General features: G+C 58.8%; 1 protein-coding gene and 1 long non-coding RNA gene across 12 annotated transcripts; both read left to right on the top strand.

Moving 5' to 3' along the window:
- The first annotated feature begins 247 nt into the window (after positions 1–247).
- Positions 248–2,801, top strand: LOC135577847 (uncharacterized). The gene is made up of 3 exons (XM_065047964.1): positions 248–301; positions 764–1,624; positions 2,014–2,801. Exons 2-3 carry the CDS (start codon positions 1,084–1,086, stop codon positions 2,799–2,801), a joined length of 1,329 nt encoding a protein of 442 aa, XP_064904036.1. The 5' UTR covers positions 248–301; positions 764–1,083.
- Positions 2,802–16,879: 14,078 nt separating this feature from the next.
- On the top strand, positions 16,880–22,862 carry LOC135577833 (uncharacterized). Of its 11 annotated transcripts, none has more exons than XR_010469369.1 (4): positions 16,880–17,055; positions 19,178–19,898; positions 20,562–20,634; positions 21,396–22,862. It is a non-coding gene; the product is annotated as an uncharacterized LOC135577833 (long non-coding RNA). The 11 variants fall into 11 exon arrangements; XR_010469361.1 differs by having other exon boundaries at positions 18,086–19,898; XR_010469368.1 differs by lacking the exon at positions 19,178–19,898 and having other exon boundaries at positions 16,904–17,055; positions 21,396–22,191; positions 22,295–22,862.
- The last annotated feature ends 335 nt before the right edge of the window (positions 22,863–23,197 follow it).

Genomic DNA, 23,197 nt, shown 5'->3' with positions numbered 1-23,197 from the left:
TTAGTCCAGAGTCAACCTTGAGCCCTTTGTCCCTAAGGAAACAATCTTTGCCGTGACAAATCCCCCACTGGTGCAGCTGGTGACACCTCCAGCAGTGACTGGAGCTGGTGCAGGACCAAGCCAATGCACACGGCAGGAACGCCAGGCTCAAGGGCTGCAGTCCCTGCTGCTGCTCTCCAGTCTGCTGCTGATCTGCACGGGAACCGCCAGCTTCACCAGCCTTTTCTTTATCTGCTCTGCAGGAAGATGAGGACTCTCAAGGCAACAACCCTTGTGCTGCTACTTGGTCTCTTCTCTTTCGGTGAGTCTCTGCAGAGCTCCGACCTGAGGACGGTGCTTTAGGAGGTACTCGGGGCTCCATCCTGCCCTGTTCCGCTTCCCCCGCTGTGAGCAGAGGAGCTCAGCCAAGAGCAGAAAGTCCCCACAGAGCTGTGCCAGTCCCTGCTCCAGCGGGACGGGTGTGGGTGAGGAAGGGCTGAGTTGCCTTCCCCAGGATGGCTGAGCCAGTTCTCTTCAGCCAGGGAGAGGCCGTGGCTGAGCTCTCCTGCCCCAGGGGCTGAGAATCTTCTGCAGGACAAGGAGCACAGTCCAGGGCAGGGAACGTCCATCTATTGCGGAGCCCGTACGCCATGATGGCCACTGTCAAAGGCAACAAGAGGAGAGACAACTATGGCACTTGGGAGAGACACAGAAAGGGGAGCGGGCAGCCTGAGGCATAGCCCAGCCTTAGACCAAGTTCTAAGCTCTGGTTTGTGTCTGACAGGTGCTTACCGTGTGGGACAACTCGGCACTTTAACCTGGAGCACTGCAAAAGAGTTAGGAGAGCTGAGCAAAACCCTGTCCCTGCCCGTCCAGCTCCGAAACCTCCAGGAACAGCTTTATAATCTGCGCTGGAGCGCAAAGGATGTCACTGAGCGGGCTCTGCAGGAAGGGCTGAAGCAGGCAAAGCTCCCAGGCGTTACCGGACGGGTAAGGGCACAAGGCAGAAGGATCTGCTCGGGGGTTTTATCCTCCCTCCGGCACGTATCCTACTCCATTCCCTGTCACAGCCAACAGGCTGGTGCTGCTGGAACAAGTGCTGCCATGGCCACGCTTCCTTTTCCTGTTGCTCCACGCTTGCTTATGGGGAACAGAGAGCGTGACGGGAATGCCAGCTGTCTGAGTCGGACCTTCCTCTGCGCCCAGATCTCGGGTCCTCCTCAAGGGAGGGCTGGAAAGAAAGAATGGTCTCGGAGGTCCAGAGTTAAGCCAGGCCTATCTCATGCCCAGAAGGCTTGTCTGTCTGTGCTGCCTGGCCTGGGGCCTCTGCACAGGAACAGCCCCGTCCCACAGCTCCAGCATTCAGAGCACTGGAGTGAGCAGCTCCCCCTTTCTGATCCCGACAATCAGAGCAGAGCAAACCTGGGAGGCTTCCAGGCAATGTGGGCGTTCCCTCCATCTGAAACGGGCCTTGTACCCGCTCACCTTGGCTGTCCTTGCAGGGGAGCTGCTTGCCCCGGTCCTTCTCCTTCCAACAGGCGCTCTCCTTTGTGTTCCCAGGCTGTTCACGAGATCATCAATCAAGCTTTGGAGAAGCTGGAAGAAATGCAGGTCCCGATGCCGGATTACGCCCTGAAATCAGCAGGTGCCGTGACATTGTACAAGCAAACGAGTTTCAAAGCACCTCCTGTCCAGATTGACAAGATGGGTATTGGAATATGCCCAGGGGTAGGAGAGAAGGGGCGAGAAGTCACGGGTCACCTCGTGCCCTAAAAGTGCCCCCAGTGACAGAGCCTGTAACGGGACAGACCCCATGGGAAGCACAGAAAGGCTGGTTCACATTCTTGCCTATTTCCACGGCCAAATGTGACAGTTCGATGACTCCCTGCTGTGTGTTCTAGAGGGGTCGTGCCAGCAAGACAGAGGGGAACCCACTGTAGGACATGGATGACAACTGAGAAGCCTTTTTCAAGTCAACAGTGCAATATTCCTCCTGACACTGCCTAATGATCATGCTCGTGTTTGAATTTCCAGGGGCAGCCATCATTCTTTCCAAGACTTCTCCATCCCTCCGGACTGCCAAAGCCAAGGTGTTCTTGTACTCCCTGCCGGTGATGGATTACATGAGGTCTCCTGAGCTGATTCTGGAGGTAGGAGCACCAAGAAGCAGTAACACAAAGGCTGGGAGAATGAACCACACACGCTGCTCTGAGTGTCCTTCTCACCTGTCTTCGCTCCTTGAAGCTTCTTCTCCTGCCCCTGTCCCGCATGGACCTGCTCTCCTCCTGTGTCTCCCTGCTGAGTGTTTCTTGTCCTTTCAGCCGGACAATCATCCTGGCAACTGCTGGCCCTTCCCAGGGAGTCAGGGACACGTCTTCATCAAGCTGTCCATGCCAGTCGTTCCCAGAGCCGTCACCATGGCCCATGTCTCAGGGACAGCGTTCCACGGAGAAAGCATCTCCGGAGCTCCCAAGGACTTTGCTGTCTATGTAAGTGATTTCTCTAGAGTTGGGGGCTCAGGGTTCTGGAGCATTTCTGAGCAGGGGGTGAAGATGGGTCAAAGATTCTGGTGGCCTGAAGCTTCCTCCTGTCTCTCAGAACAAACAGGCTCCTTGGAGTTGCTTCCTTCCCATTGTATTCCTCTTTTATTCAATGTACCACTCAAAAAAAAAAATCTCTTGGGGCAAGATGCTACTCCAGGAGCCACAGGGAAAAGGAGCTGGACAGTACGTGGTCCTAAACCTTCTTGTCTTCCAGTCCCAGTGGCATTTGTGATCCTCAGGTCACCTCCCTCTCACTGGGAGCATCTGCTCCTTTTCTGACAGGCAGCCTGGACTCGCTGAGTGGGCAAGTGTGACGTGCTGCCCACCTGCAGCTTCTCATCTTGTCCTTGTGCTCATGGTCCTTGGACTCCGTAGCTGAAATAACCCCGTACTTCACCGGCTGAACTTCAGTCTCCCATGGTGCACCAGACGCTCTTGTTTTCTCCACCCATCTTTCTGTAGGGCTTCAAGGAAGAACACGAGGAGCAGGGAACATTCCTGGGACAGTTCACTTTCCTGGCGGCGCTGAATCCCAGTCAGACCTTCCAGCTGAAGGTATGGGGACAGAGAGGGAGGAGAACTGCAGGAGAGGAGGAGAAATGCGGCTGGATGGGGAGAGGCTTCCCTGCCAAAGGGTACAGGCAGCCCTGTCCTTGAGCCTGTGCCACGCTGCCTTTCTTCTGCTTTAACTTCCTGGTGGTGGATGGATGGACTGCTGCTCTTCTTTCTAGAGAAGGCAACGAGACATGTTGGGGCTGCCCATTGGGATAAAAGCCATTTTTTGGAGCTCCCCATTGGGATAAAAGGCATTTTGGGGCTCCCCATTGGGATTAAAGGCAGTTTTAAGGTTCCTCATTGATCCCCATTGAGCCCCATTGACTCCCATTGACTCCTGTTTGTCCCCATTGGCTGCCATTGACTGCCATTGACCCCCATTGACCCCCACTGACTCCCACTGATCCCCATTGAATCGCATTGACCCCCATTGATCCTCATTGACTCCCATTGACCCCCATTCACTACCAGGGAACCCCATTGACCCCCATTGAGAAATTTGTTGGTTTTGAGTCTTCCCAGAGCAAAATCTGTCAGTTTTGAGGTGAAATTTGTTGGTTTTGAGTCTCCCCAGAGCAAAAATTGTCAAATTTAAGGTGAAATTTGTCAGTTTTGAGTCTCTCCAGAGCAAAATCTGTCAGTTTTGAGGTGAAATTGTACAGCAGCACTGGGTCTTCTGACTGTGGAAGCCTGTGCCCCAAAGCAGGCGAGAACTTTCCAGTGTATTTGCTGGGGCACCTGGTCGCTGCTTCTTCCTTTGCTGTTCTCGTGGCCCAATGGGGTAGAGCAGGATAAGAACGTCTGCACCACGACAGGTCAAAGCCCCCGCGGGGCAGCAGGAAGGAAGCTGCTGATCGAGGCCGTCGCTGCGGCACTTCTGTCAGTGCTCATGGGCCAGAGAGGAAAAGGCGACTCATTTCTTCTTGTCCTTGCAGAACGAGCTCCCTGGGGTTGTGAATTACATCAGGCTGCAAGTGCTGAGCAACTGGGGCCACCCGGACTACACCTGCCTGTATCGCTTCAGGGTGCACGGTGATCCGCCCAGAGATGGGGGAGACGTTCCTGTTTCTTCTGTCAATAAATTCCATTAATATTCACCCAGTCGAGTTCCCATCTGCTTTGCCTGTGATGCTGCCTGGTCCTCCCTGAGCTCACTGGAGCTCCCCGTCCTTCTCTCAACCACCAGCTTATGGGAGACTTCAGGAGCACACAGCAAGATTGTCCTTGTTAGGGAAAATGGAAAACTCAGCCACAAACCTGCAGAAAGCCTGACATGCACACACTTGCTGCGACACAGGAACATCAGCAAGGCCCTGCCTGGACACCAGAGATTAAATTAATGGACAGGTTTCCTGTGCAGGAAGCAACTAAGGATCCACTGAATGGAACCATCTGTTGTTACCTGTTTTCACAAGAGGCACATGCTGCTTCAGCTTCCATCTTTCAGTCTGTTGCCGATGAGAAAATGGAAGTGTGTGTTTTTGTAAGAAGGGAACCTTAATTGGAAAGTTAGTTCATGAACTTTTTTGCCTCTCTGGGCACCTATGGACTGAATAGCCCAGGAACTGTTACAGAGTGATGAGCAAAGCAGTCCCAGGACACTTAAGAGATCCCATAACCACACCAGTCTGTCCTTCCTTTTGACCCGAGCTCCCCAAGCCCCAAGGCAGGAGCAGGCAGGGCAGTCGTGCGCTCGGGCCGCACCAGAGAGGAGAGAGCAGGACCAGCGCTTGGCAGCCGGGGCTGGGAACAGCAATTTGTGCTCTGAGCTGGGGCTTAGTCCATGTGCGAGCCCAGCACGGGTCCAGATACCAAACTGAGGGTGTCGGTTCACCCCCGGTGCCACACACACGGCACCTTCTTCCATTGCCTCCTCCGATGAGCTGTTTTGCAGCCCCTTCCAGCTCAGCCCAGCTCAGACACCTGCACTCTGGCTCAGGGCTGCCTGGGGCTGGTGACCCTCGGGGCAGCAGCAGGAACCGCTCTGACCCTGGTTGTGGGGCTGTCCCTGGGCTGAGCCTCGGGCCCAGGGCTGCTGAACTGGGCCATGCTGGGGCCCAGGGGTGCTGGGGTCGACAGGTCCCCATGGCCTGTCTGTGCTGGGAGACACCTGCTCCTGCAGCACCCCTGGTCCTGATCCCGAACCTGGTCCATCCTCACCGAGAAGTACACTTTAGTTTGGGGTTTTTTTTGTTAAAACTGAAGATAATTCAGGTAGAGGCAGAGCCTATTTAGAAGATTTGGTAGTTTGGGGACAGAGGCCAATGTGGGGCTGGGACCCTTGGGGGTGAGGGCTCTTTCTGCCCCGTGCCCTTGGCCTGGCGCTCACAGCTGGGAAGGGACTGTCCAAACTCCTGCTGGGAGGAGCCAGATGTGGCCACCCCCGGCACAGCCTCAGGGTCTGCTGCCAACCTGCCCTCAGATCATCTCTGCCCAGCCGGACATGGCCCAGGAGTCACTGCCAGTGCTGCTGTTCTCCATGGGACAGCGTGGTGCTCAGCAGGCACAGCCAGAGCTGTTCCTGTGCCAGGAGAAGACTTCCCACAGAGCCTTGGCTGATGGTGACAGTTCCCACCAGCTGTCCCGCTCTGGAAGGTCCAGGTGCCACAGAGGGGACACTGACTGGTTGTCACTTGTCTTGCAGGAACAGGAAGCAAACTGTCGGGATTCTTGCCTCCCTGATAACCGTTCACGCTGGACTCTGTGTCCTGGAGCTCCGAGGACAAACTCTCAGGTGAGGCCGTACCCGTCACGGTGCACACGGTCAGGATTCTTCTCTCCCTGATAACCGTTGGCTCTGGAGTCCTTGTTTAAAGCTCCAGTGGCAAACTTCTCTGATTCCAGGTGGGCTTTGTTGTGTTCAGCTGTAGACATTGGTTATTGTCCATAACATTGCAGTTACTGTTTTGCCTGAATGCAAATTTCTTTCTTCTCAGCGAAGTGCAATATCGGCCTTATCTTGTAAGTGATCAGTGTAGTTTGTAGTTGCTTTTGGTAGATATGAGCAGAACTTCACAGCTTAAAATTTCAGCAAATCCAGCTTACGAGTAACATGAAGCAAAGAGTATATTAAAAATCATACCACCTTAAGTCCCTGAAGAATTGATTATATTTAGTGTGCATCTCCTTAAGGTAAATGATTAATATGAAACTTAAATTGGTCTCATCCACTGACCTGTGAGTAGTAAAACCATTGCCACACAGCTCACTTATTTAGCAGGGAGAGCTCACAGTGGCTCATCCAGGCTGTCGTATTTATGGAATGAAGTGATAGACTCGTAGTCACATTGCACACAGTATGAAAAGTGTCTGAGACTTGTACGCCCACAAATTCCCGGTGTTCATCTGCTCTTCTGCTTCCCTGCGGGTCTCCTGGCAGGAGTTCTTGGCCTGGGTACGGCTCAGGCCCTTCCCTCCTCCGGAGCCTGGACCCAAGTGCTGCGGGTTTGGCCGGGGGTGATTGGGGGATCGAGTGCATCTGCCACCCCTGGCAGCCCAGAGAGAACTGAGCCAGACAACGGGACTCCTTTCCGCAACATCCTCAGAGACGCCTGGAGCAAGGAGATGGCACTGAGTGTGTCTGTGACATCCCCACCATGCACCAGCCGCTGGGGAAATGGAGCGGTGCAGCAGACTGTTCAAGACTGTGCTCAGAGCAATGGGTGGTGAACTTCTAGAAACTGGGATGGAAATTTAGCAGCCATGTGCCCAGGGCTGAGCTGGCCTGAGCCTCCCAAGGGGACCTCCTGACCCTCCCCACCCAGGCACAGGGTCACAGTGGGGCCCTTTGTGACCTCACTTGGTGACACCCACTGCCCCGCATGTGATTGGTGCAGCTGCAGCCCCAGCCCACACTGTCCGACAGGACGGTGACAGGACAGGGTGCGAGCACGGAGCTGGCGAGAGCCCCGAGCGTAGCCCACGTCTGTCAGAGAAACAGAGAATCTTCTTGGTTGGAAGTGACCCTTACGATCATCGAGTCCATCCACAGCACAGCTCTAGCTGCCCCCGGCAGACTTGGAGCAAGGAGCTCCTGAGCTCACGTCTTTCCCCGACGAGGAGCACACGGGCGCATCACACACCCTTCACCGCTGCCTCTGGCAGAGCTGCAATACCGAGGCATTTTGACAAAGCGTCTGCCTTCCCCATTTTTCGTCCTTCCCTTTGACTGAAAAATGGCAGGAAGACCCCCCATCCGCCCTGGGCTGGCCTGGCAGGAGAGACCCCCCAGCCGCCCCAGGGTGGCCTGGCAGGAGGAGGTTGGGGCTCCCCAGGAGGTCACATCTCCACCGCAGCCCAACCAGCTGGATGTGGCGCAGCCACCACAGATCGGTGAGTGAGGGGCCCTGGTTGTTGGGCAGGGTGGGGCCCAGCGATCGCTCCCCGCTCGACACCAGGGTCACGGTTCCCCACGCGCTGGCAGGGGGTTCCATGGGTGGTGATTATGCTGCCTGAAGCCCAGGGCTGCTCGGAGCTGGGAGCCGGCCCCAGCACAGCCTCTGCGGGCAGAGGGGACCCAGCTCCTGCTGCAGGGCACGGGCAGCGAGAGGCAGCTGGGCGGGCAGGAGGCAGCCGTGCTGCGGGACGGGGACCTTTCCTGCCCGTCTGAAGCGAGTTCCTCACCCGCTGCACTGGGCGCTTTCCCCGTCCTGCCTGGCTCCAGCATCGCAGCCCGTCTGCCGGGCACCCTGCAGCCCTGACACGCACGGGGAGACTGTGCCGGGGCAGCGGGCACTGGGATGGACATGGGGCAGAGCTCCTTCTGCTCTGTCCTGCCTGCAAACCCTCTCTGCAGCCCTCCCTGCTCTCCTCCTTTATTAGATGCCGATGCGTTACCTGTGAACGCATTTCTAAGCGGATACATGGACTCCATCGTGTCCTTTCTCGGCAGCCCAGAAAAGGTAACCGCAGCCGCTTTAGAGGCGGCTGTGCCGGCGTCTGCTGACAGGGGCTCTGCTGCGGGTGCTGGAGGGTGCTGGCTGGGCAGAGCTGCTGCTCCCAGTCCCTAATGGGCACTGCACCCCCATGCTGCGGTGCCGCTGGCCGCGTGTCCCCATCTCACGCTCCCTGTTGGCCTCTCTGCTCCCTGGCTGCCAGGAGGAGAGCCACAAGATCGGGTTTCTCATGGACATCCGTGACCTGTGCGACACCAGCAGGCGCCAGCGCTCCCCAAGGGGCCTAGATGTCTTCTGCCAGAGATACGAGCTGGCAGAGAATATCGAGGTGAGGGGATACCCGGCGGCTCTGGGGAAGGGGTCGAGGACTCCGGCACCGGCACCCTGTGAGGACAGCGCTGGGCAGGGCCGGGGGCTGGTGGCACTGGGTGCCGGCAGCTGCAGGTCCCATCCCGGCTGTGCTGTGCAGGTGCTGCTGGAAGAGGAGCCCAGGGACCAACTGCGCACGGCGCTGCGGCAGATCGCCATGCGTGCCATTGCCGAACTGAGGTACCTGCCCATTCCTCCCAGGGACGCCTGCACGCGGCCTCGAGGCGCTGCTCCAGGTACCAGCGTGCGGCTGGCTGCTCTCTCTCTTTGCAGCGCAGTGGAGAGGGTGCTGGAGGGCAAGGAGACAAGGCTGCTCCAAGCCTGCTTCTCCAGTGTCTTCTCGCTTCCACCAGAAGTGGAGGACATGGACCGTTACCTCTACTTAGAAGTAAGTGCTGCGTGAGCTACAGGAGCCCCCGGTCCCTCTGTCTGCTCCCCAACCACCCCGTACCGTGATATAACCAGAGACCCAAGGCAGGGCAGGGTCTCAGCTCTGCTGTCCCACCCTCATCCCTTCGTCCCCTGCCTGTGGGCTCGGCCACGTCCAGTTTCGCAGGCTGCTCTGCCCATAGCAGGTTATTTGCCCCTGGGTCTCTCCCAGGCACAGTGCAGCAGCGCGGGAGTCGTCCCTCGGTGCTGGGAGTTCACATCAGTCCCCTGGGAGTGAGAGGGGTGGCAGAAAACACGACCACAACCCGTTGTGTTCTTGCAGACCATGCGGTCCATGGACAACATGCTGCAGGCGTTGCTCCTCAACTCTCGTGCCTCCAGAGTCAGCGAGCTGCTGCAGAATATCTTCCAGGTCTGGGTGTGCGAAGTTTGGGCTTCGCAAGGGCTGTTCCTCACCCTGGGGATGGGGTGTCCACTCTGGAGGTGACAGTCCCACCCCGTGCCGTGCAGAGAGCGCTGCCGGGAGGGTGCCCACCTCCCCGGGGAGCCAGGGGCTGCCCGCCAGGCTCTTCCGCAGCACAGTGGCCGCAGAGGGTGGCATCTGCCTTCCTGCATGGCCACAGGGCTGGCCTGGGGCATGTGCCCCAAGCCTGCCAGGGACCCCAGGGCAAGAGCCTCGCTACAGGCTTTGGTCGAGTCCTGGGGAACCCTTAATGGAGCGGGCCAGTCCAGCCCAGGAGTTGAGCGGTGCTGCTTCTGCTGGAGCGGTGGCTGCTCCCAGGGCTCACCAGCAGCTTCTCTCTCCCCAGATGCTCCTGACTCTGAGCAGCTCCGAGAGAGAACATGTGCGGCAGAGGGCCATGGGGAGGATTGAGGGGCTGAGCTTCGTGTTGGCTGAGAATCCCACACTGGGGGTAAGGAGCCAGGCACCCTCCGGCCAGAGCGTCTGCCCATCCCTGCACCCCAGAGCAGCCTGCAGCTCTCCCCACGCGGGGCTGTTGCCCACCCAGCTGCTTTGGGAGCTGTGACCGGCACGGCCCTGGACAGTCCTGCCTGCCCATGGAGCCCTGGACACGCACTTGGCTTCAGGGCTCTGGCACAGCCGCCTGTCCTCAACCCTCCTGCTGTTCTGTCTCCCTCGCCCAGGCCTGGTGCTGCTCTAGGACAGACATACACGGCCCTGTCAGCTATAGAGACATCCAGATCCCAGAGCTGGGACAGCTGCTGGGGCATCTCCTCCTTTTCCAACATTCCTGGGGAGAGGAAAGAACTCTGGCTCGAGATGCAGTGCAGCACCTCGCTGTCTTCTTGGCTGGACAAAACAGTAAGAGAAGTTGTGCTGGGCTCGATCCCTCTACACACAGACATCTCCCGATGGGTCTGCTCCTGTTCCTCACCTCCTTTGTCCTTTCCAGCTGCTTCCCGTAGCATCCCAGCTGCCATTTTGCTGCAGCAGCTGAGCGCTCTCCCAAAGTCTGGGATCTGTTCTCTGCTGCTCTCCTTCCTCCCTCCTTTCGGGATCCTGAAGCCCGCTGTTCTGTGGTTCCCAGACCCAAACATACGGCTGATTGCCATGACCCAAAGCCATGGTTTGCCTGCCAGTGAAGAGCATGTCTACCTCTGAGTCCTCCTGGCTAGAGCTTCCAGTGCTTGGAGCAAGAAGCTGTTCCTGATGCCCTCCAGAATTCTCCTTGACCACTTATGCCCTGCCATTGTGAGGGCAGATCTCGGGGTGCTTTGGGAAGCTTGCTGACAAAGCTGCTGTGCTTTGCTGAGTTCTCTCTGTTTCCCCGCTGTTTAGACAGGAGGAATGAAGCACGACAGCCCCACTTGGAAGATCCCGACAGCTCCTCTGAGGACTGGCTAAAACCCGACATCATGGTAAAGAGCTCCTGCTGGCACTCTTGTTGGTGGCACCAGCAGGGGACTCGTGTGAGCAAAGGCCTCCACAACCAGGGGGCTGGCATGTCCCTGCTGAGAGGGTTCCTGCTGTCCCCGAGCAGGGACGATGCGAGGGCTGCTCTCCAGTGTCCCAGCAGCAGCCCCAGTCCTGCTGGCCACCAGCAAGCCCTGGTTCACGGCAGGGCCAGCACCCTGTGCCCAGGACCCCAACCCTCCCCCCTCTCCCCGGGCCTCTCTTCTCATCTTCCCATGCAGTCACTGCCGCCCCTGCTGCCAGCTTTGCTGCGGGCACTGCCGCAGCACCGCCGGGCGTCTCTGCAGGGCTGCTGGCACTGCCCGCCTACGCAGCAGCACCGGGGCACTCAGTGTGACTTGTCTTCGCTGCCTCCCTTCCTCCCTTAGCTCTTTGAAGAATACCTCCAGCCTTCCGAGAGGACAGACATGGTCCTGGTGTTCATCGAGGCGATGAGCGACTCCAGCACCTTTGACAAGGAGGTGGCCAGAAACATGCTGGGCATGGTCAAGAGAAACTGTGATTTCTGGCTGGTGGATGTAAGTGGCCTTTGGCTGGATTGTCCTGCCCTTCGGCCCTGTCAGGCCTTGTTCCTCCCTCCATCCATCTCTTCCTCTCAAATCCCAGTAAAGTGAAGCCACCTGAAGGCGGCAGAGAGGGATGGGAAGGACAGCTGAGGAAATGGCTGCACTCCAGTGGCAGCACCTTCGTCACCTGTGTCCCATCCAGGTGCCAAAGATCACGAGCAGCATCTATAAAACCCTGGAGCGCATCAACACGGCACCAGCCCGGCAGAGTGTGGAGTCCCTAATTGTCCCCTTGGCTGACAAGTGCCCTGGGGAGGTGGTGTCGACGCTGCTGACAATCGCACCACCAGGAGACAGGTACAGGCCCCAAAAGCCATGAGGGCTTGTTCCCTGTGGGGAGAGGGGCCCAGAGATGCTCTGGCTGCCAGCGCCAAGGGATCCTGCAGGACACCCCCGAGGAGCAGGACCCTCCATCCCACCACGCTTTCCAGCGCTGGGGGTCAGCCAGGCCCGCAGCAGCCACAGCTGAGCAAGCCAGCCCAGAGCCCCCCACTGCGCTCCTGCCAGCCCCACGGGAGCACCAGCTCAGCCTCTGCTGCTGCCCAGGGCATCCCAAGCGTCCTGCAGCGCGGAGCCGGACACGCTGCTGTGGCCCAGGCTGCCCTGCTGACAGAGCGCTCTCTTGCAGCACTGCCCTGGCACTGTGGGAGGTGATGTTCTCCGTGCCCCACACCCTGCAGAACGTGCTGAAGGAGCTGCTCATCCAACTCCAGGACCGGCACTATAGGGTCTTATATACACACTGGGTGGACACCGCCATCCTTCGCTTGGCTGTGAGTTACTGGAAGAAGCTCCTGGTGCCCCAGGAGCTGCACGGTTCCAGGGGCCCCAGCAGCTCTGCCACTCTGAGCAGCTCTGCTCACTGCTGGCTTGCTTTCAGATACTGGCCAGCAGTGACCTGCAAGATGAGGAGTTTGCTCCAATGTACCTAGTCATGAGGTTTCTGAGGCAACAAAGCCTGGGGGCTGCCTGGAGAGCTCTCCAGGCATCGACCTGGTCCCAAGACAGAAACTCTCTTCTTCATATAGGCCAGAAAAATGACGGTCATGCTGCCAGACCTGATGTGGGTCCTGCAGTACGGCAATAAGGCCATCAAGATCAAGGCTCTGGTGGTCTTCAGAAACGTGATGGCTCAGCTGGAGAGGGAGAAGGCCAGTCCCACCGCTGTGCAGCTGGCAGAATTTCTCCTGCCCTTCTTTGATGACGTAAGGCTGATGTGTAAGGCTGATGCATAAGGCTGATGTGTAAGGCTGATGTATAAGCCTGAGCCCCGCGGGTGGGCACTGGACAATGACAGCTGCCCTTCAGCCCAGCCACTCAAAGCAGGGGCTTCTCCTCTGCTTTCTCCCGGGGCTCTTGTGGGATGGTTTCTGTGTTCTGCAGCCCAGCCCAGCTTCTCCCTGCCCGCTGCTCCCACAGCTCCTCCCCACCATGGCTGCTGAGGCTGCTGGGGGTGCTGGCTGGCTGGGAGAGCACTTTGAGGCACAGGCACTGCCTGAGCAAGTCTCACGAGTGGCCTTTCATGGACCCAGGGCCGCAGATCTGGCCACAACTGCAGTGTGCACAATGCCGCCCTGGAGCATCTCCCCTCCCATCAGCCATGCAGGAGCTTCTGCTCCCCGTGGGCAGAGAGCTGCTGGTGCTCAGGTCCTACTGTGCTGCTCCCTCCCAGGAGCTGAGCCAGCTGAGAGAGAGCTCCATCAGCCTCTTCAGAGACCTGATGAAGATGGTGGTGCGGAGCGACAAGAGGGAGATGAAGAACACGGTGCGACGTGGCCTGCTCCCTCTCTTCTTCCGAATGAGTGACCAAGTGCAGAGCGTGGCCAAGGTACAGATTTCAAAGCCGAGCAGCGATGCAGGGAAGAGACCCCTGGGCTTTTGGGCCAGGGCATGTCCCTGCTCCCTGAGGGCAGAATCGCCCCAGGAACAAAGCCCAGAACAGGGGGACACCAGGTCTCCTGTCCCAACCGTGGTGCCATCTCCCCGCTTCTGCTGTTCCGTAGGTCGCCAGGGAAGCCCTCCTCGGTGCAGCAGAGCTCCTCAAGTGGAAACAGCTCCAACACCTGGTGCAGACACAGCAGACATGGAGGATTGGAGAGTGCTTGGTGAGGACAACCCCCAAGGCCCAGGGCCCAGGCTGGACGGGGCTGCCCCACATGTCTGTGCTGTGGGCTCTGCAGATGTGCCTCCCCTGTCCTGCTGCAGCCCCGAGCTGCATCCTTGTTCCCTGTGCTCAAGAACAGAGCCCCCAGGGCTCTTCCCTCTGCCCCGCAGCCAGCGGGAGGGAGGGCTCTCAGCACCCCTGGGACCCCTCGGCCTGTGTCTCTCTCTCAGCCCCACGGGGCTCCTGGCTGGAACACGGGAATGGCCGGAGGGGAAGGGGAGCGTGGGTTCATGGGAGGAGAGACTGATCCAGCCAAATGGGGAGGGACAGTGACGTGCTCACACCCTTGTGCTCTCTCCAGCTGGAGCGGGACAGGAGCAGAGCTCAAGAGCTCTTGAGTCAGAGCCTGCCGTACCTGAGGGACGCTCAGGCCAGGTTGCGAGAGGCGGCCGTGAGGTTCATCGGTGAGTCACAGCCCCCGGGTCCCTCTTTCGGCAGCCTGGCCCCAGTCCCCGCCGCTGCCCTGGCACAAGGAGCAGCCCTGTGGCTGCCAGAGCCCCGGCTGCCCCGGGCAGGGCCTTGGCCTCCCCTCCCAGCCCTGCCCACGCAGGTGGCCTTGGTGGCCGCCTTGCCCGGTGCCACCATCTCGGCTCCTGCTCTCCCCTGGGCTCAGCCCTGGTGAGGGGAGGGAGCAGGGGCTGACGGAACTCTGTGCCCAGGGCTGGCTGCGCGGCCCCTGAGGGACCGAAGGGAGGAGGAGGAGCTGGCTGAGATCTGCAGCGGTGAGTAGGGAGCGTGGTCGGGAGGGGATGCCCGGGGGTCTCTGCAGACGTGGGAGCTCATCTGGGTTCTGCTTCTTTCCCTTGCAGCCCTTCAGCCCTTGGAGCTGGACAGCGAACCCTCCATCTGCTCCCTGGCAGCCCAGACCATCCGCATCCTGGGCAACCCAAGGGAGCAGCCACGATCGCGATGGACCCTGCGAGCCCTGTGCTGCTGGCCCCGCTAAGCCCGGCGGAGGTGCAGCTCTTCTCGGGAGGAGGGCTGGATTTAATAAAGCTGGAGGAGAATGCCAAAGCCCTGGTGTCCTTCAGCTGTGCAGCGCCCTGAGCGTGCTGAGCAGACGGTGTCGTTCCTGGGCTCTCCCGCTGCCGCAGGACGTCTGTCCCTCAGCACAGCCCGGTTCCAGGCGCAGTTACGGTGCCGGCGGGCGGGCGCTCGCGGGCCACAGGCCCTGCCCTGCAGGGGTACGCAGGGGAGGCAGATGGCCGTGCGGCACGGCAGGCACGGGGCAGCAAAGACACGCAGTTTTACAGCAGGGCTGGTCCCAGCGCCCCAGGAGCTGTTTCCCACTGGTTTGCCCTCAGCTCCCGCCATCCCCCGGGGGTTTCCACAGCGCCGTCTCAGCGAGCGAGACCCTCTGCTCCGGGCTGCCCAGCCTCGTCTCTCACGCTGCCCTCCCCTCCTCGCCAGCAGCTGCCGCCCGGCGCTTTCACCCTGTCCTGGAGCCGCTTTCCCAGCAGCACTGCCGGGCTGAGCCGGGGCAGTGCGGGTTCACAGAGTCACAGGACGGTTTGGGTTGGAAGGGACCGTCAAAGCTCATCCAGTGCCCCCCCCGCTGTATGGGAACTGCGGAAGAACCGACGCCCTACGTTCCTTTAACTCTAGAGTGGCAGTCTGGGGGGACTTTGAATGCATTAGCTCTGGTGGGTACGGGGGCTGAGGTCACAGTTTTACATGGTGACATTAAGAACAAAGATGCTACATCACAGATTTGTGGTTGGGGGGACATCTGAGCCCTGCTCTCCAAGCTGCTGTTCCCCTCACAATCGCAAATCCCAAGCCATTTACTGGAACAGTGTTGGTTGCCCCAGTTCAAGAATACATCCTGGGTATTGATGTCCTAGCAGGGCAGACGGTTGGAACCATCAATGGTCGTTTTGCTTTCGGCTCTCTGCGCACAACCCCCCCGTGACACCGCTGACCGCAGCCCAGGACCTCGGCGCCCCGACCGAGGGTCTCTCCAGCACCCCGGGTGAGGCTTCCACGCGCTGCGGGTGGGAAGGGACTTGCCGGGGGAAGCTGCGCTTGTACCAGTGTCTCCGGAGACTCGGGATGCTCCTGGGGCTGGTTTAGTGCCCCTGTGTGTAAACCTCAGGTGTGAATTGGCCTCCGCGTCCTGCGCAGGGGCTCAGCGGAGCTCTCTGAGCCAGGGCAGTGCCCGCAGGGGGCAGGAGGGGAGAGGCCGGTGGGTTAACGCCCGTTTGCCCTGGCTTTGCGGTGTCCCCGTCCTGTGCCGCCAGGTCCCCGCTGGGTCTTTCCCCAGGCAGGGACGCCCTTGGAGGCTTCCCCTGCGGGTCTTGCTCAGACTGCGAGGCTCTGGGCTCTGCAGGAGCACGGGGAGGGGTCCCCTTCATGGGGACAGGGCACGGGGGAGGCTTTGGGATGCTTCTCTCGCTGGTGAGCAACACCCTGGACTGTGGCCCTGTTTCTGCGGCACTTTCTGGGATCATTCCCACGCATCCTTCCCCTCTTCTCAGGGGGATGATTACTTAGAAAAGGAGAAGATCTTCTTGGAGTCCCTGAAGAAAGCGCCATACAACACTTCACGTCTGTCAGCATCCCGTCCGTCCTTCTGCCCTTCTCTGGACCACGATTCCTTTGAGGTTACGCAGTTATTTCTGGAGATGCCGAGGAAAGGGCCCTACTGCACTTCACCTGTCCCAGCGTCCCGGCCGTCCTCCCTACCCCGACCAGCATTTCTTAGAGGCTTTCTTAGAGAAATGGGTTTAAAAGCCCAAGTCTCTTTCGCCTTGTGTTCCCTCCCCTGAGAGGCCCCCAGCCTGGGCTGTTTCTTTGCTGTACCTTTTAAGCTGTATTTCATCCTATAATTAAAGTCTGTTTTTAAAGCGCAAATGCCTGAGTCTCCGATACAGGGAACCTGGGGTCAAGAACATTTCTGTGACAGTTGTGCCCATGAATCCGCGTGTGGCGCTACTTTGCTGATGGAGCTGGGAGGGAAATACTCGTCCTCTGGAGCCGAAAAGCCACAGGCGGCGGCCGGAGAAACGGCCAGTTTGACCTGGAAGGACGAAGCCAGAACTGAGGGCAGAAATGAGTTGCCCCAGGTCCTTGGGTCTGGAGGCTGTTCCGGGATGTTCTTCTGGTTTTCAAAGGCCATGTCCAGCACACAACGGTCCCCAGGGCGGTGTCCAGGCTGGTTCCTCCCCGTGCGTGCCCTGGGTGATCTGCCCTGTGACCCTGCGGGAGCAGGGGTTGCACTGGGGCTCTGCAGAGGTCCCTTCAGCCCCACCAGGCTGGGATTGGGTGACTCTGTGACCCTGCACTGCGGGTCCCAGCACCCCCAGGATGTTCCACAGCCCACAGGAACTGCAGCTTGTCCTTTTCGGGCCGGTTTCTGAAAACCCCTGGCTCTTGTGCTGGGCTGCACCTCCCGTCCGGGTACCCCGGGCTGACAGCGGGGCCGCTCCGGTCCCTCCCGCGGGCTCTGCCCGCTCGGAGCAGCAAGGCCGGCGGTGGGGAGGGGTTCCCGGAGGGCAGAGCCCGTCCCGCGGGGCTGCGGGGACGTTTCTAGGCAGGCTCCGCGCTCAACAGCCCCGTTGCTACGGCTGCGGGGCCTTCCAGGCCGGACCCCGCGCGGCGCGGCCCCTGTCGCCATGGGAACGGGCCCTTCCGGAGCGGGCGGCGATCGGCACGGCCGGTGAGTCCCGGGCCGGGAGCCCCGGTTCCCCCGGGCGGGCAGCGGGAGCCGCTTGGGGCGTGCGGGGAGAGCGCTCGGGCGGCGGAATTGCTGGCGTGGCCGGCTCGGGGGGGCGGGGGCGGCTCCGGCTCTTCGCGGGCTCTCTCGGCCCCGTCTCTTGCGCTCTGGAGAAAGCGGGAACTCTCTGGAAACGAGGAGACCGACTGAGCAGCAGAGGCAGTGCTGCTGTTGGGCGGCATTCTTTATTTCATCAGCGCTGGGCAGCACTGGTAGAGACTTACATCTGGGCAGGAACAAGCCCAGGTTCCAGTCTGAGCTGGGGAAGGACCTGTTGGAGAGCAGTGTAGGGAAAGGGACCTGGGGGTGCTGGGGACAGCAGGGTGACCATGAGCCAGCACTGGCCCTTGTGGCCAGGAGGCCAATGGGACCTGGGGGGGTTAGAAGGGGGTGGTCAGTAGGTCAGAGAGGTTCTCCTGCCCCTCTGCTCTGCCCTGGGGAGACCACACCTGGAATATTGTGTCCAGCTGTGGCCCCTCAGTTCCAGCAGGACAGGGAACTGCTGCAGAGAGTCCAGCGCAGCCACCAAGATGCTGAAGGGAGTGGAGCATCTCCCGTGTGAGGAAAGGCTGAGGGAGCTGGGGCTCTGGAGCTGGACAAGAGGAGACTGAGGGGGGACTCATTCCTGGGGATCAATATGGAAAGGGGCAGTGTCAGGAGGATGGAGCCAGGCTCTTCTGGTGACAACCAGGGACAGGACAAGGGGCAATGGGTGCAAACTGGAACACAGGAGGTTCCACTGAAAGATGAGAAGCAACTTGTTCCTGGTGAGGGTGGCAGAGCCTGGCCCAGGCTGCCCAGGGGGTTGTGGAGTCTCCTTCTGTGCAGACATTCCAACCCCCTGGACACCTTCCTGTGTAACCTCATCTGGGTGTTCCTGCTCCATGGGGGATTGTACTGCATGAGCTTTCCAGGGCCCTCAGGATCGCTGGCATTCTGTGATTCTGTGAATCATCCTCCCCTCGTTTTGCAGGTGCTCAGAAAGCATTTACCGTGTCCTTGGTTAACGATGGGTGCGTCTGTTGTAAGTGAATCACAGTGTACATGAACTGAGCCGCTTCTCTCCACTCTCCATCCCCAGCTGTGCTCTCAGGCGGGCAGCCCCGCTGGGGCCGATGCCCAGTGAGGATCCTGATGTCGGCAACTTAGAAGCGCTGGAAAAATCCCGCAGTGTCAGTGGGTCCCTGAGGCTGGCGGAGAAGGAGCAGGGAGCCGCGCTGGGGGCAGACGGCCCGGCAGCACAGCAGCCCCAGCCGGGTCCTCGCCCAAGGGGCTGCGCCGTGCGGGGTTTGGAGGTCAAGACAGCTGTTGCTGGGGCTGCGTTTTGCCCCAAACTGTGCTCTGGAGAGAGCTGATGAGGGGCTTTGGCACAAGGTTGGCCCTTTTCTGATGGAGAAGTTTGCAGAGTGCAAATGTTTCAGGGAACCGGATGGCAGTTCTGGGAGGAGGGAGGCTGGCCAGGACCTGCCAAGAGACCTGGAGCAGAGTAGAGGAGTGATTCCGTGGAATCACAGGATCATTTGATTGGAAAAGACCCTCAAGACCATTGAGTCCAACCATAACCCACCCCCAGCACTGCCCCGTGTCCTGAGAACCTCATGTCCGTCTGTCCAGCCCTCCAGGGATGGTGACACCAGCACTGCCCTGGGCAGCCTGTTCAATGCCCCACAGCCCTTTGGGGAAGAAATTGTTCCCAGATCCAAGCTCAACCTCCCCTGGCGCAACTTGAGGCCGTTTCATCTTGTCCTAAACCCAGTAGTGTCAGAGGAACCAGAGCAGGAACCAGAGCTGTAGAGCACCTGCAGCAAATAACCCAGTTTGGCTGCAGAGAGCAGAGCTGCTCCTGGGCTGGGAAACCGCTGGGCCTGGGGTGCGATGAGCTGGGGGAGGAGGCGGCAGACGCGCGCAGGTGCCGAGGAAGGCAGAGGTGGTAGATTCGAGTCTCTGCTGGCTTGGAGTTTGCGTCTCTTTCACAGCCACTCTAACGCTCTGCAGGCGTTTTGTGTTTGGGTATTTTGGGTATTGGAATTTATCAGGTATGTGGTTTTTTCTCCCCTGTCTGAAGAGCCAAAGAACAACATCAGCCTGCTGCGTGAGAAGCTGCTGCGGGCAAAGGAAATCAAGGCAAGAAAGAAGACCCCGAGGGAGAACCGCCAGAACCTCCTGTATCCAAACGAGCGTGGTCGGCAGGACAAGGGCAGTGACCCTTCCCCTGTGCTCTGCATTGGGGAGGCCACACCTGGAGTGTTGTGTTCAGTTCTGGGCCCCTCAGCTCAGGAAAGAGATTGAAGTGCTGGAGCGGGTCCAGAGAAGAGCAACAAGACTGGGGAAGGGACTGGAACACAAGACCCATGGGGAGAGGCTGAGGGAGCTGGGCTTGTTTAGTCTGGAGAAGAGGAGGCTTAGAGCTGAGCTCAGCACTCTCTAGAACTACCTGAAGGGCAGTTCTAGCCAGGGGGGGATTGGGCTCTTCTCCCAGGCATCAGCAATAGGACAAGGGGCCATGGGCTTCAACTCTGCCAGGGGAAATTGAGGCTGGAGATTAGAAAGCAATTCTTTGCAGAGAGAGTGGTCAGGATTGGAATGGCTGCCCAGGGAGGTGCTGGACTCACCGGCCATGGAGGGTTTTAAGCTGAGATTGGACATGGCACTTAGTGCCATGATCTAGTGAACGGACTGGAGTTGGACCAAGGGCTGGACTGGATGATCTCTGAGGGCTTGTCCAACCCAGTCCATTCTGTGATTCTGTAATGCCGAGCTGGAAAGAGCAGCGTGGCTCCGGACAGGTGTGTGCCCCGCCACCCCCTCCCTGCCCCGCGCTGGGTCCCCCGGTGTCACCTCCAGCGTTTCCCTCTCCTCGCAGCGCTGATCCCCCTCGACGAGGTCAGAGCTGAGCGGGAGCAGAGCAGCGGCCCGTTCCACAAGCAGCGCGTGGCCGAGCACTGCGCGGTGTTTGGTGACTTGTTCCGAGGGGCCACGTTCCCCCCGGGTCACCTTGAGGGTGGCGTACAGCCAGGCAGACGAGCACGCCGTGCCGGTCTGCTATGGGAACATGGTGACTCCGTCAGAGGAGTGGGGGGTGCGGGGCACAGCCTTGGCCCCACGGGAAGCCTCGGTGGTTTCCTCAGACGCTCCCGATGGGCATTGTCTGCCCCGGGGGGTTTTGTTTAGAAGGGTATTTGCTGTGTGATGATCCAAACTTGTTTCTTGGACGTGATAAAGACAGAGCGTTGCAGCAGGATGGCTGTCTGTCAGCAGGCTGATGCTTCTGAAGGCTCTGGGGGCTCTCCGGTGGAGCTGGATGACTTGGTGTCGCGGCCATGCCTGGTCTGTGCTGCGTCCTGGCCGTGCCCGTGCCCGGTTTGTGTTCTTTGCCTTGGAAATCATGACCTGATCTTAATGGAACGTGTTGTTGCAGTGACAGACATTCTGTTTTGTGGCTCATTTAGGCTTCCAGTCCTCCCGCAGTGTCATCCCAGGCAGATAAAGGCTCCCTGCGGACTGTGCTGCTCACAAACCCAGGTGAGTAGCGGGTTCTTTACAAAGAACATGTTTCAACAGGATGGTTTCCCTCTGCTCTTGTTTGCTGCTGTTTCTGTTGGCTGCACGTGCAGAGACGATGCCGTATCATCTGAGTAGGGATGTGTTACATACGCAGGAAAGATTGTAGCCTCCCCAAAGCTCTAGCAGTTGAGAGATGAGACAGGACCGGTGTCGCAGTGTAGTGGAAGCAATTCCCTGGCTCCCGTCTTCTGTTTCCCCCCAGACTCCTCTCCCTCAGCAGTCTGCCTGGCAGGTGCGTTAGCTGCCACTGCTCGCTCTGGGAAACTGAGGCACAGTGAAGCAGCTGACCGAGAAGTCCCTTTAATCTTGGAATGACCTCTGTCGAGCTCTCATTTGAAGCTCAGTCCTATAAGAACGAGTTACTCTTCTGCTAGGAAAGGATTGCTGGGTTGTCTTGGGCTGCCCCGTTGGTTCAAAGCGGGTCTGGGGGTTCTCACTTTGGGGTTGGTGCAAACACCGGCCTCAGTTGTGCCAGGGGAGGTTCAGATTGGATAGCAGGAAACATTTCTTCCTGGAAAGGGCTGTAGAGTACTGGAACAGGCTGCCAGGGCAGTGGTGGAGTCACCATCCCGGGAGGAGTTTAACAGACGTGTAGATGAGGTTCTTGTGGACAGGGGTAGTGCCAGAGCTGGGTTATGGTTGGGCTCGATGATCTTGAGGGTCTCTTCCAACCCAAACGACTCTGTGATCCTGTCAGAAGTCGCCTTTCTCTGTTGCAGAAGGACGTTGAAGGGACGCGCGCTCGGAGCACCCGCGCTGGCTGGAGTGAGTACCGCACGGCAGAGCCGCGCTGCTGGGCTCGGGGAAAGCCCCGGCGGAGCGGGCAGAAACTCCTTCAACAGCGCTCGGGAATACGGATTTGCTGAGATTTTCTGTGGTTCTCTGGTGCTCCTGCCAGTGCTGCTTCACGCCCATGTTCTGGGTCCTGCTAAAGACGCAGGAGATCAGGTGTTGCTGCTGTTTGGCTTTCAAAACGCTGAGTGTGAGGTTTTTTCCCAGTGAAAGCAGCCTCTGCTGTCTGTTTGCTTGTCAAACAGGGCGTAGGTTACGTCCCAACGGAGCCCAGAGTGATGTGTGATCCTGGGGGAATCTGCTGGCCCTGGGGGAGGGAAATGAACGGATATATAGTGCAGTAAACTTGTGTGTGTTCAGGACGAACATCCCAGGCAACGACATGCAGTGGGGTAAGGAGATCTGCCGCCACCTGCCCCCCTTCCCCGCCATGGGCACTGGCTGCCATCGCTTCATCTTCTGCCCTTCAAGCCAGAACCGCCCATCGACTCCAGCGAGGATGTTGGCGCAGGCCCTGGTCACTGGGGCTGTTGCTGGGCGGTTCACGCTCTCTTGGCCAGGCTGTTCTTGCGTGTTCTGGTGACAAGGTCGTGACTGCTGGAGGAGAGCAAGTTCCTTGGAGTCTGCAGGGTTGCTCAGGGCTGCTCTGAGTTTGTGTGTCGCCTGAAGCCGCAATCCCAGCCCTGCAAGCACTGTGCTGTCCTGTTGCTTTAAACCGGGCCGGTAAGAAAGTGGGTTTTTTCCTGCCTGGAGCAGGAATGTGCAGAGGGCTGGGGAAGCTGGGAGGAGTTTCAATGTGCCTTCCTTTTCCACCTCTGTTTTACAGACTCGGGGGTGCTGTGGGGAAGTAGTTGCCAGCCAGAGTGCTGCAAGAAAAGGGAATCACCTCAGCTCTTGTGCTTGTGTCTTGTTTCCAGCCACAGGCTCGAGATGTGAACCTTGCGCACGTGTGACTTGTACAGAAAGCACGAGGATGCCGTGACCCCGGCAGGGCTGCCGTTCCAACAGTGTTTCGATGTTACGTTCTATGGAAATGCCGTAGAACAAATTGTGGCTGCTGTTGTTTACAATTTCTGTAGCATTTTTAGACAATTTTCGAAGTCGACTCTCATCAGAAATCCAGGATCTTGTGCTGACCTGCATGTTGCTCCTTCTGCACGTTGTCCTCGATTAATGCTGACCTGAGGGATTTATCTGCAGCACAACACGGTGTAGATACTAAATCAGGTCTGGAAGCCATCTCAGGAGATGGATTAGCTCGTCATTGCACCAAAAATAGAAGGAATGCTACTTCCTTGTTTCCTGTGCTTATGTAATAAGGCACATACGTGGTAGTAACAGAGCCCGTGGCCCCTGTACTTCATGTGCTTATAACAGAGTAAAAATAAATTGCTAAAATGAAGCTGGTTTGAGGTTTTCTGTTCTAATTACTTTTCCCTTTTGACTCTCTGTGTTTTCCGTTGTCACTGGAGCCCAACCCCACTCACTGTCCCGCGACTGGGGACTCCAGACAAGGGGGCACAGCCGTGGGGGCGGCTGCACAGCGGAACTCAGCGGACTTGGGAACCACGCAGCTGGGTGAGGATCAGACGCGATCAGACGCGCACAAAGCAACTTTGCTTCTTAAATGACGAGGACGATGTGCTTTGGTTTGGAAGACATCAGATTTGGAATGTTAAGGAAGCTGTAGCTCCCTTGGTGTTTCCTTCTCCCCGCAGTCGCATTTCTG

The sequence above is a fragment of the Columba livia genome, unplaced genomic scaffold (genome assembly GCF_036013475.1).
Source record: "Columba livia isolate bColLiv1 breed racing homer unplaced genomic scaffold, bColLiv1.pat.W.v2 Scaffold_153, whole genome shotgun sequence".
Lineage (NCBI taxonomy): Eukaryota > Metazoa > Chordata > Aves > Columbiformes > Columbidae > Columba > Columba livia.
The sequence above is the reverse complement of the archived record's forward strand: the minus strand, read 5'-3'. Positions and strand labels throughout refer to the sequence as shown.

Bases quoted from the DNA above. Each gene is read 5' to 3' on its own strand.
- LOC135577847 (XM_065047964.1), top strand. From the start codon at position 1,084: ATGGCCACGCTTCCTTTTCCTGTTGCTCCACGCTTGCTTATGGGGAAC. The intron at 1,625-2,013 runs GTGCCGTGACAT...TTGAATTTCCAG, and splicing joins TTACGCCCTGAAATCAGCAG to GGGCAGCCATCATTCTTTCC.